A 13,508-nucleotide genomic window follows, 5' to 3' on the forward strand; every position below is an offset into this window, starting at 1 on the left:
TACAACTAAATGTCTTTTTACTGCTGTTACAAGTTAGCACTTTCCATACTTAAACCAGCAATGGTTTTCTGTAGCTCCCAGCCTTATCAAATCCTAAAATTTGAACTGTAGTACCAATTCTAAGAAAATTAACTATATAAAGCTAAATTTATGTAATTGATAATATAAATCAGCCATTTCATTTTTAAATTAAAATTATCAGAGTATTACATGTACAGGGTTCTTCAAAAATTTAATATCACTAAAGCCATATAATTTGAGAAAAGAAAGCCACCACAGTCACCTGCCTCCCCACCTTGCTGATCGCTGCCCGTGAGAATTTACCCTCAATTCTTCAGTTCTTTCCAAAGAATTTATTTCTACATTGCTAAGTAATATATAGTGATTGAGATTTAAATCTTGGGCTCAGCATTGTTGAGCACAGGAAAGGATGTAACATGTATATTTAAAGTCAACACTCTTGTGAATATAAACATTTCAGAAGCACGGTCTTGTCTAATGCAGATTTGAGTGGACAGTTTTGAGAATAGCGTGAGATTGTCCCACTTTTTTATCATGTCATCAATACTTACTGCTGCTCTTCCTCACTCATATTATTCTTCTCCATGGTCTGCTTCACCTGGTTTTCAATAACCTACCAAGAATCAAAATCCTTTGGTCATGTATAATGGCATGATATTGATCTTATATGATAATAAGATTGAGTCTAAATGGAATACTACTTCTAGAATCAGGTATAACATACTAATGTATACTGTATATAATACAGAGGCATATACATATCTAATTGAAACAGAATTACAATCTGTTAAGCAGCAAATTGTTAGTATGTATTTTGGAAGGGTATCCTGAAAGTCATTAGAGGAACCAGTTCATTATATCTCTTGTTACCAAATAAACTCATTACAACTCATTGTTACATGTGCAAGGGTTACAGAAATGGTCAATTCTGCTTGGCATATTCGACTTTAAAAAAGGATGTTTATTTTTTTCATTAATACATTAGCTTACACCTGTCCAGTTTTAAGCTAATGTCTGCATAGTGAGATATTCTCAGCATTACAGAAAGTTATCATTTAGAAAGATAATGCATATATTCTTATTTTGCTTAGGACATGGTACAAGAAGCACACATCACTAAAGGAAATATTTCTATTGAAAAAATTGATTCACAAAAACTTACATGCATTTTCTTCTTTAAAATTCTATTTGCTGTTTCCAATTTTATAGCTTCAGTCTGAAGAAGAAATGGTTTTTAAAGTAAGATACTTGGTTAAGAATATTTGTTAAATGCTTTTCCCCATTTATGGAACAAAAAGTATTATGTAAATGATGCTATTCTGATTTCAAAAGTACCCAATAGCATACCATTTAAAAACACGAATAAACACAGCATGACTTGAAGGACATGTGGTAAAGACAGAAAGATCCTAGCCTTCTAGGTCAAAAACTAGAGGAGATAAGGGTTGATATTAGAAAAACCTAGAGAGAGGGCAGAAAAAATGGTGGAGGAGTAGGGGTCCCTCTTCCAACCAGTCCCTGGAATTGAGCTGGATATCTACCAGACCACTCTGAACACCCATGAAATCAGCCTGAGATGTAAGAAGATAGATCTGGATCTCTACAAACAGAATATCTCATGTGGTTTATTTTGAGGTACAAAGTGGGGAGCCATGATTCCATGGGCAGATATCAGAGGATAAATGGAAGGGGGAGGGAGCTGAGCTGTCGGGATCCTACACCACCAGTGAGCGACAGCCTCCCACACTGGGGCCTGGGCACAGACTCGCAGACTGGCAGCGATGGGGAAAGGACTTTAGGGCAGCCCCCTGGATGGAAACCCGGAGTGGGGCCATGTGTGTGAACTTGGGGTGGCTGGTGGTTTTAGAAGCACGAAGGGCAGAGGCGAGCCCCGACCTGGAGGCGAGGACTGGGAGTGCTGCTGAGGGGCACACAACCCAGGACACTGCAGTTCATAGCAGCACAGACAGAAACGGAGAATAGTGTGGCCTGGAGAGCTCACTGAAGAACAGACTGCGATCTCTGCTCTGAGGCAGAGGGTTGAAAATGGTCTCTTCTACTCTGACTCTCGGAAGAGACATGGAGAGCCACCAGGGAAAGCCACCAGAGAACAAAAGCCCCCAAAGCCGATTTTCACTGAGCCCATCCCCCGCCACAGGGGGCAGGGCAACTCTGCCCAAACAGGATTGCCTGAGTAATGGCGCAGCAGGCCCCTCCCCCAGAAGATAGGCTAGGAAAACAAGAGGCCAGCAACCCTAAGATCCCTATAAAACAGGTGCACCTTGCTTGGCCTGTGGTCAATAATTTGGACTCTATACATTCCCTCAACCATCCCTCAACAGAATGACTAGGAGGAGGAACTCCCAAAATAGGAAAGACTCAGAGATTATGACTTATGCTGCAGATTTACAAATGGATGCAGATATAACCAAGATGTCAGAGATGGCATTCAGGCTAGCAATTGTAAAGACAATGGCTAGAATGGAGAAATCAATTAATGGCAACATAGAGTCTCTAAGGGCAAAAATGAAAGCTGAATTGGCAGAACTTAAAAATGCTACCAATGAGATCCAATCTAATCTAGATAATCTAACAGCTAGGTAAGTGAGCCAGAAGAACGAATTAGTGACCTCAAAGACCAATAAATAGACAAAAAGGGAAAAGAGGAGGCCAGGGAAAAACAACTCAGAATCCATGAAAATAGAATCAGAGAAATAAGTGACACCGTGAAACATTCCAATGTCAGAATTATTGGAATCCGTGAGGGGGTGGAGAGAGAGAGAGGACTAGAAGATATATTTGAGCAAATCGTAGCTGAGAACTTCCCTAATGTGGGGAATGAAACAAACATTCATGTCCTAGAGGCAGAGAGGACCCTTCCCAAGATCAAGGAAAACAGGCCAACACCCCAGCATGTAATAGTAAAACTCGCAGATCTTAGAACCAAGGAAACCATCTTAAGGGCAGTTAGGGGGAAGAGATTCCTTACATACAGAGGAAGGAACATCAGAATAACATCAGACCTATCCACAGAGACCTGGCAAGTCAGAAAGGCCTGGCAAGACATATTCAGGGTACTAAATGAGAAGAACACGCAGCCAAGAATACTTTATCCAGCAAGGCTGTCATTTAGAATGGATGGAGAGATGCAGAGCTTCCAAGACCAGCAGAATATGAAAGAATATGTGACCACTAAGCCGGCCCTGCAAGAAATATTAAGGGGGGTTCTATAAAAGGAGAAAGACCCCAAGAGTGATATACAACAGAAATTTACAGGGACAATCTATAAAAACAAGGTCTTCACAGGCAACATGATGACAATAAATTCATATCTTTCAATAATCACTCTCAACGTGAATGGCCTAAATGCTCCCATAAAACGGCACAGGGTTGCAGATTGGATAAAAAGACAGGACCCATCCATATGCTTTTGAACCTACAGATACATCCAGACTGAAAGTGAAGAGATGGAGATCCATCTTCCATGCCAACGGACCTCAAAAGAAAGCTGGGGTAGCAATTCTTATATCAGACAAATTAGATTTTAAACTAAAGACTATAGTTAGAGACACAGAAGGACACTATATCATTCTTACAGGGTCTATCCAACAAGAAGATCTAACAATTGTAAATATCTATGCCCCCAACATGGGAGCAGCCATCTACATAAGCCAACTGTTAACCAAAATAAAGAGGCATATTGATAACAATAAGTTAATTGTAGGAGACCTCAATACTCCACTCTCAGCAATAGACACATCATCTAAGCAGAAAATCAACAAAGAAACAAGAGCTTTGAATGACACACTGGCCAGATGGACCTCATATACATACAGAACATTCCACCCTAAAACAACAGAATATTCATTCTCAGGCGCACATGGAACTTTCTCCAGAATATACCACATACTGGGTCACAAATCAGGTCTCAACCAATACCAAAAGACTGAGATTATTTCCTGCATATTCTCAGGCCATAATGCTTTAAAACTGAACTCAATCACAAGAAAAAATTTGGAAGAAATTCAAACACTTGGAAGCTAAAGACCACTCTGCTCAAGAATGTTTGGGTCAACCAGGAAATCAAAGAAGAACTTAAACAACTCATGGAAACCAATGAGAATGAAAACACATCAGTCCAAAACCTATGGAATACTGCAAAGGTGGTCCTAAAGGGGAAATACATAGCCATCCAAGCCTCACTCAAAAAAACAGAAAAATCCCGAATTCACCAACTAACTCTATACCTTAAAGAACTAGAGAAAAAGCAACAAACGATGCCTAAGTTACACATTAGAAGAGAAATAATAAGATTAGAGCAGAGATCAATGAATTAGAAACCAGAAACACAGTAGATCAGATCAATGAAACTGGAAGCTGGTTCTTTGAAAGAATTAATAAGATCAATAAACCACTGGCCAGACTTATCCAAAAGAAAACAGAAAGGACCCAAATTAATAAAATTATGAATGAAAGGGGAGAGATCATGACTAACACCAAGGAAACAGAAACAATTATTAGAAACTATTATCAACAACTATATGCCAATAAACTGAGCAATCTGGATGAAATGGAGGCCTTCCTGGAAACCTATAAACTCCCAAGACTGAAACAGAAAGAAATTGACAACCTGAATAGGCCAATAACCAGTAACGAGATTGAAGCAGTGATCAAAAACCTCCCCAAAGACAAGAGTCCAGGGCCTGATGGATTCCCTGGGGGATTCTACCAAACATTCAAAGAAGAAATAATATCTATTCTCCTGAAGTTGTTTCAAAAAATAGAAACAGAAGGAAAACTTCCAGACTCATTCTATGAGGCCAGCATTACCTTAATCCTCAAACCAGGCAAAGACCCCACCAAAAAGGAGAATTTCAGACCAATATCCCTGATGAATATGGATTCCAAAATCCTCAACAAAATCCTAGCTAATAGGATCCAACAATACATTAAAAGGATCATCCACCACGACCAAGTGGAATTTATCCCCGGGATGCAAGGGTGGTTCAACATTCGCAAATCAATCAGTTTGATAGAACACATTAATAAGAGAGAGAAGAACCATATGGTCCTCTCAATTGATGCAGAAAAAGCATTTGACAAAATACAATATCCTTTCCTGATTAAAACTCTTCAGAGTATAGGGATAGAGGGAACATTCCTCAAGTTCATAAAATCCATCTATGAAAACCCACAGCGAATATCATCCTCAATGGGGAAAAGCTGAGAGCCTTTTCCTTAAGATCAGGAACACGTCAAGGATGCCCACTCTCGCCACTATTGTTCAGCATAGTACTAGAAGTCCTAGCAACAGCAATCAGACAACAAAAAGAAATAAAAAGTATTCAAATCGGCAAAGAAGAAGTCAAACTCTCTCTTTTCACATATGACATGATACTTTATGTGGAAAACCCAAAAGACTCCAGCCCCAAATTACTAGAACTCATACAGCAATTCAGTAATGTGGCAGGATACAAAATCAATACACAGAATTCAGTTGCTTTCTTAAACACTAACAATGCAACTGTAGAAAGAGAAATTAGAGAAACAATTCCATTTATAATAGCACCAAAAACCATAAGATATCTCAGAATAAACCTAACCAAAGAGATAAAGGATCTATACTCTAGGAACTACAGAACACTCATGAAAGAAATTGAAGAAGACACAAAAAGATGGAAAAACATTCCGTGCTCTTGGATTGGAAGAATAAACATTGTTAAAATGTCTATGCTACCCAGAGCAATCTATATCTTCAATGCCATCCCGATCAAAATTCCAAAGACGTTTTCAAAGTGCTGGAACAAACAATCCTAAAGTTTGTATGGAATCAGAAAAGACCCTGAATCAAGCCAGGGAAATGTTGAAAAAGAAAAACAAAGTTGGGGGCATCACGTTGCCTGATTTCAAGCTATATTACAAAGCAGTGATCACTAAGACAGCATGGTACTGGCACAAAAACAAACATACAGACCAATGGAACAGAATAGAGAACCCAGATATGGACCCTCAACTCTATGGTCAAATAATCTTTGACAAAGCAGGAAAAAATATGCAATGGAAAAAAGTCTCTTCAATAAATGGTGCTGGGAAAACTGGACAGCCACATGCAGAAGAATGAAACTTGACCATTCTCTAATACCATACACAAAGATAAACTCAAAATGGATGAGAGACCTCAAAGTGAGACAGGAATCCATCAAAATCCTAGAGGAGAACATAGGCAGTAACCTCTTTGACATCGGCCACAGCAACTTCTTTCAAGATACATCTCCAAAGGCTAGTGAAACAAAAGCAAAAATAACTTTTGGGACTTCATCAAGATAAAAAGCTTCTGCACAGCAAAGGAAACAGTCAACAAAACAAAGAGGCAGCCCACAGAATGGGAGAAGATATTTGCAAATGACACTACAGATAAAGGGCTGGTATCCAAAATTTATAAAGAACTTCTCAAACTCAACACCCAAAAAACAAATAATCAAGTCAAAAAGTGGGCAGAAGAGATGAACAGACACTTCTCTGAAGAAGACATACAAATGGCTAACAGACACATGAAAAAATGTTCATCCTCATTAGCCATCAGGGAAATCCAAATCAAAACCACATTGAGATACCACCTTACGCCAGTTAGAATGGCAAAAATGGACAGGGAAAGAAACAACAAATGTTGGAGAGGTTGTGGAGAAAGGGGAACCCTCTTACACTGTTGGTGGGAATGCAAGTTGGTACAGCCACTTTGGAAAAGAGTGTGGAGGTGCCTCAAAAAATTAAAATTAGAGCTACCTTATGACCCAGCAATTGCACTCCTGGGTATTTACCCCAAAGACACAGATGTAGTGAAAAGAAGGGCCATATGTACCCCGATGTTCATAGCAGCAATGTCCGCAGTAGCCAAACTGTGGAAAGAGCTGAAATGCCCTTCAACAGATGAATGGATAAAGATGTGGTCCATATATACAATGGGATATTACTCAGCCATCAGAAAGGATGAATACCCAACTTTTACATCAACATGGATGGGACTGGAGGAGATTATGCTAAGTGAAATAAGTCAAGCAGAGAAAGTCAATTATCATATGGTTTCACTTATTTGTGGAACATAAGGAATAGCATGGAGGACATTAGGAGAAGGAAGGGAAAAATGAAGGGGGGGAAATCAGAGGGAGAGATGAACCATGAAAGACTATGTACTCTGAGAAACAAACTGAAGGTTTTAGAGGGGAGGGGAGTAGGGGGATGGGTAGCCCAGTGATGGGTATTAAGGAGGGCACGTACTGCATGGAGCACTGGGTATTAAATGAAAACAATGAATCGTGGATCACCACATCAAAAACTAATGATGTATTGTATGGTGACTAACATAACATAATAAAATTAAAAAAAAAAAAGAAAAGCCTAGAGAATTTTAGGGAAATTCTAGAGCAGTTCCTCAATTTTCATAATTGATAACAGAATTTGTTAAGGTGGCTGGATACAATATAAAATACAAATTTGGGGGGCACCTAGGTGGCTCAGTCAATTAAGTGTCCATCTCTTGATTTTGGTTCAGGTCATGATCTCACAGTCATGGGATGGAGCCCCACGTCAGGCCCCCTGCTCAGCATGGAGTCTGCTTCTCTCTCTCCCTCTGCCACTCACCCCTGCTTGTACACTCTCACTCTCTCTCTCTCGTGCTCTCTTTCAAATAAATAAATAAAATCTTAAAATTTTAAATAAATAAATAAGAACAGACTGTAAACAAAAAACACAGAAGGAAATCTTACATATTATTTTAAAAGAGAGAGAGAAGTCAAAACAAGCTTATACCTCCACCACCTTCCTGTACACTGTATACTTCTGCTTTAAAAAAAAAAAAAAAGATTTAAAAAAGATAGTGCTGGGAAAATACATGTAACTATATAACCATGAGAAAAAGAATAATCACACATCACTTACAAACTCTGTAACTAAATGGTAACACTGAGTCAGATTCTACACAAATAAAAAATTATGTTACAATATATAAAAAGTAGGGCAGCATAATATTTCAAAATATGGATTACAATCTATATTATACTGTTCATCAAAAAATTGGTTAGTAATAATTGTTAAAGACTACTTTTAATGTAGCAGACTCTCCTTTCAATGGTAGTAACTAATTTCTATCTTCTAACATAACTGTACAACTCACTGAAAATCTAACTATGGAGTTTCAATGTGACACAATGAAAATAATAAGGTCTTTGGAGCCCCAAAAGAATTAAGCTTGAATCCTGTAAACTATGTCATATAGGTCAGCTTACTTAAATCCTCTGAGCTTCAGTTCAAGCTAATTAGTACATATTGGATACTAAACGTTGGCTGTCATTACTTTTATGACAAGCATTTTCTATACAAAATTGTTAAACTGTAAGAAACATCAACTGACCTGAAAGAGATCCAATTTGAACCTTAACAGAACTCTACAGGATTTTTATCACCTTTATTTTTGTTGTTTTAGCTAGATCTCTTAATTATTCTAACCATTTGCCACAAATGTTTTATAATGAAAATATATTTGGACCAATTTTTCCATTATTGTTTACCCATTTGCAAAATGAAATTGCTTCATGTGTTTGCCAACATCTTCAAGCAAAAGAACAATGTAAACATTCAAATAAATAAATTACATACCTCTATGCTTTTAATCCTATTTTCAGTGATACGCAAAATTCCAGTATGAATCAAAGTTGTTTTAATTTCTCTTTCAAGAGCTTGAATTTCATCCCATTTATTAAGTATTTCACACCTCTTCTTTTCAACCTTCTCAATAAGAGTAAGGTGATCTTCATTCATTACATCTTTCTTAGATAATTCTGCAAATATTTTTAAAAGCAAAGTATTACTGTTTAATATGTCATCTCTTATTAATAGTATTATGCATTACTAACTGTATTATGTATGTTATATATAGCTATAAAATATAATGTAACTCAAGCTCCAAGCACATCAAGAAAAATGATCTGATCCAAGAATTGGAATATTCTTCCCCTAATTTACTGAGTGCCCAATTTGAGCACCTAACATAGTGTGGGGAAGGTGCAAGGATGACTTTGCAGGAGAAGTATGATGAACTTGAGACCCAAAGGATGAAAAGGAGTTAGACAAGAGAAAGGGGGTAAAGAAGGGGCAGAAGAGCAGAACTTGGCACATTTTGGTAAAAAGAAAGTTATATGGTAGGGTGGGAACATTGAGGGCCAGGGAGTGACATCAATGAATACTAGAAAGGAAGCAGGGGGGAGAACTGAAAAGGTCTTATAACATATGTTAGGAAATCAGTCAATGCTGTTGAAGGCTTTTAAGCTGGGATCAACACACACAATGGTCACTCTGTCTGCAGTACCAAAAGTGGATGAGAAAGGGTGAAGCTGGAACAGGATGACCAGTCAGAAAGCTACTACACTCATTCAAACAAGATCAGATCAAGATAGTACCTGTGGCATAAAAAGAAGTGAAGAGATACAAAAATGATTTAGGGAATGGAAACAAGGAGGGCTTGGTAACTGACTGGATCTGGATGGAGAGGACAGGTAGGTATCAAAATAATCCCTAGGTTTCAGCTTTGCTACAGCTAGGAACAGATGCAGTAGGAAGGAAGGGAGTTCAATGCAGAAGAGAGGTAAGACAGCTGGGTTCGAATCCCACCTGGGCCACTAACTACAAGCTGTGTTAAAGTGATTGATAGGGCAGAGAGGGAAAGATTTCTTCTGCAGGCTTTCTGACTTGACTTCCATGTGTTTGGTGATGCCATTCATTGAAACAGAGTTTAATCTTGGGCGTGTTGAGCTGAGGCACCTATGGGATACTCAAGTGGTCTTATCCAGTAGGCAATTGGATATAGGGATCTCAAGCCTAAAAAAGACATTTGAGCAGGAAAGAGATTTGGAATTAAATATGTGTGCATTGAACCAAAGACATGCTGGGCTCCAACAAACGTCATTATTTAAGGATTCAGAAAGGAGACGGAGATATTGAGAATAACTCACTGCTGAAGGAACTTGATCATCAAACAGCACAGGTAGGGTCTGACTACAGTGGTAATTTGAGAAAGAAAAACTAATCCTTTTTGATAGGAAAGAAAGCAACTCAGAAGAGTGATAATACTTACCCGTCCATAGTAAACAACACAGAATTGCCATCATTCAAACTTGCAAAATTTGGAAGAAGGGAAAACTTTGAAGATGAGTTTTGAAATTTGGGGGAACTAGCTAAGTAGATACACAATGAACTAGCCAAGGAGGCAGAAGCCAGAGTTAAGCTTCTGCACAAACAGGAACTATGATCTGAAGTCTGATCCCCACCTTAACCTAAGCTGAAGGTTTTAACCTACAACAATTAACTGGGGGCACAGAAGCCAAAAGGAGTATAAGGACACTCCAATGACCCCACTGTTGTTACCCCTTTTCTACCTAAAAGGAAGACTGAGGGGCACCTGGATGGCTCAGTCAGTTAAGTGTCTGCCTTTGGCTCAGGTCATGATCCCAGGGTCCTAGGATTGAGCCCCATATCGGGCTCCCTGCTCAGTGGGGAGTCTGCTTCTCCTTCTCCCTCTCCTCCCACTCATGCTAACGCTCTCTCTCTCTCTCTCTCTCTCAAATAAATAAATAAATAAAATCTTTAAAAGAGAGAGAGAGAAAGATTGAGGTACCAAAAGGCGGAAATCCCACAGTAAATACATACATTTGGAGGAGAGGCTCCTGAACGAGAAAGCTTTAGGAAAAGATTAGAGGATGAACACAAGCTACCAGATTTCTTCAGTAGCACAGGAAAAGTGTCAGAAACAGCTAGAATCAACTACTAAGAAATGTTTACTACAGTTCTAGAAATTAGTAATGTCCTCTTATTTATTATCTTATAAATCCTGATGTTTTATCCTGTTAGCAGTTAGCAATGAAGTCCTTAAATCTAAAAGAAAAGTGGGACAAATACCATATGATTCCACTCATAAATGGAATCTTAAAAAAAAAAAAAAAAGAACAAACAAAAAGCAGAATCAGACCTATAATTACAGAGAACAAAGTGATGGTTGCCAGAGGGAAGGGGGTGGAGGGATGGGGCAAAATAAGTGAATGCGAGAGGAAGACTCAGGCCTCCAGTTACAGAATGAGTAGGTCACAGGAATAAAGAGCAGAGCATAAGGAATATGGTCAATGATACTGTAACAGCAATTTACTGGGACAGGTGGTAGCTACACTTGTGGTGAGCATCACATAAAGCGTCAAATGTGTCAAATCAACACGTTGTACACCTGAAATTAATGTAACATTGTGTGTCAATTATACTCAAATTAAAAAAAAAGAAAAGGAAAAAAATGGTTGGCCTGTCTTAGGATACAGCAAGGAAACAGTGAACTTGAGTCCCATGCATGACTTTTCTATAAGAGGAACCCAAGAATACGCAATGTGGGTGCAGGAGAAAGATGGACCCAACCTCTCTGTAAGTCCTGGCACGTGATCAGAAGACAAGCACTGGGCCAGCCTAGGACAAAAAAGAGGCCAGGACTCAGGCCACAAGAAACCCTTGGAACATGGCCAGCAGGTAAATCACACAGGTGTTGCTCACAGAGAGGAAATAAGTGGCAGAAGGAAGCAAAAGACCCCAGTAAGAACCTTTGAGGCCAAGTTCTGCTGAGAACTTAAAACAGGTTAGATCTGTGAGTATATCCTAAAAGCTGCTGAGGGGCGGGGGGCGGCAGGGAGTGATTCCAGTATGAGTTAGTATTTAACAAACTTGTAGGAAAAATGGCATTTGGCTGAATCATTGCATTAACAGTATGGAACTTATTTTGGTTACTTAATCATATTCTAAATTGTGTATCTAATTTTAAAATAATTTTAGTATTGGGTGCCTGGGTGGCTCAGTTGGTTAAGCGACTGCCTTCAGCTCAGGTCATGATCCTGGAGTCCAGGGATCGAGTCCCACATCGGGCTCCCTGCTCAGCAGGGGGTCTGCTTCTCCATCTGACCCTCTTCCCTCTCGTGCTCTCTGTCTCTCATTCTCTCTCTCAAGTAAATAAATAAAATCTTAAAATAATAATAATAATAATAATAATTTTAGTATTTATTTAATGCATAAGTATTCATAAATGTAATCAGATTCCCATAAACTGTGTATTCTTCCTCACAACAGCCATGAGGAGGAGGAGGAATGGGCAGGGCCACTCCCCTGGGCCAGGCACCCTGCTCCTACTTCCTGTGGATTCTTACATTTAATCCTCACAGCACACCTGAGAGGGAAGTACCATCATTATCCCCACTTAACACGCAGGCAGCTGAGACTAACAGAGTTGAAATAACAAAGCTGGTGATCTGGGTGAACCACCAGCCCCGTGGCCTGCCAGGGAGACTGGTCCAACCCTGGCAGCCCTCTACCACCTGCACACCATGGGAGTGAGGCTGAACCCGACAGAGAACGTGTCTGTAAGATAGAGGACATCACAAACTCAGAGAGCCTGGGAAACGTGTTGTTTGTAAACGCTGACTTCTTCAAGCTGGGAAAAGAGATGCAAAGATTCTGGAATCCAGAATAGACTGTCTTCATTGCTGTTACCCTGGAAACCACAAGAGGCTACAGCTAAAACTTGACATAATTCTTTCTACATGAGGTCTTGACTTAATTCACTATTCTGCTAAAAACCACAAAGATCTTAGAGAAGAATGACGTGGTATATACATGTTGTATCTGGTTCCAGAGAAACTAAAAAACCAAAGGTGCCCAAAGCAACAGAAACTGGAGTAATAATCTCCACCCTGACAGGATCTATTAAAGAGATGAACTGTTTCCCACACCTTTAAAGTATTTCATTTAAACCACTTCTGATTAAATGAAAACTTGCTGTATTTCTAAAGAACTTGATGGAAAAAATATAAATGAATACAATTTAATAAGCTATCTGGAAAAAAAGAACCCTTTCAAACAAATAATAGCAGGAGGCCATAAATCACAGATTATCATAGACGAGGACATGAAGATTCTTCACCCAGAGGTCAGAAGAACAACATCATCATACAATTACTCGCCTGACTTTTCCTTAGCAGATTGCAGCAATGTGTTTTCCATCTCTAGTTCACTTCTGAGTCTACAGGTTTGGTAAAAAACAGCAAAATATCAGAACTCCATTCATACCTTTCTTCTTTTGTCTATTTTATGCCACAAGTCTTTCTTTAAAATTGAGAAATAAAAAGTCATCTCAGTTTCTATCAAAAAAGGGATTTGAAACTCTATATAAAATGAAAGCCTAAGTCAATCAAATTAAATAAACAAAAGAATACTTTCTTACCAAGACTGCGTAAACCACTAGTTGAAGAAGCTGGTTAATATAAAGTAAATTATTTCCTGTAGTGTTATGAACATTATTTTGTTACTTTAAATTCTACAAAGTAGGGAGACAAAGAAATCAGCATTTACACTCCGGGATGAACAACAGATGAGGGGCAGTGGAGGCAGGTCCCTGCAGCTAGAATGCACAC

The 13,508-nt window shown here is 38.9% G+C and overlaps 1 protein-coding gene across 7 annotated transcripts in view; it reads right to left on the bottom strand.

Moving 5' to 3' along the window:
- Positions 1 to 13,508, bottom strand: part of CUNH6orf118 (chromosome unknown C6orf118 homolog) — a 49,247-nt gene that overhangs the window by 13,485 nt on the left and 22,254 nt on the right. For all 7 annotated transcript variants that reach the window (XR_010413845.1, XR_010413846.1, XM_064598342.1 and 4 more), the window contains exons 6-9: positions 13,059 to 13,117; positions 8,674 to 8,855; positions 1,184 to 1,237; positions 573 to 634 (exon numbers count right to left, since the gene is read on the bottom strand). Coding sequence is in view for 5 of the 7 variants with exons in the window: in XM_064598342.1 (XP_064454412.1) it covers positions 573 to 634; positions 1,184 to 1,237; positions 8,674 to 8,855; positions 13,059 to 13,117 (357 nt within the window). In the remaining 2 variants the exon portion in view is untranslated. The remainder of the gene's footprint in view (positions 1 to 572; positions 635 to 1,183; positions 1,238 to 8,673; positions 8,856 to 13,058; positions 13,118 to 13,508) is intronic.

This window comes from Mirounga angustirostris, unplaced genomic scaffold (genome assembly GCF_029215605.1).
Source record: "Mirounga angustirostris isolate CCGP_5_RB_7025 unplaced genomic scaffold, mMirAng1.0.hap1 SCAF_8, whole genome shotgun sequence".
NCBI lineage: Eukaryota > Metazoa > Chordata > Mammalia > Carnivora > Phocidae > Mirounga > Mirounga angustirostris.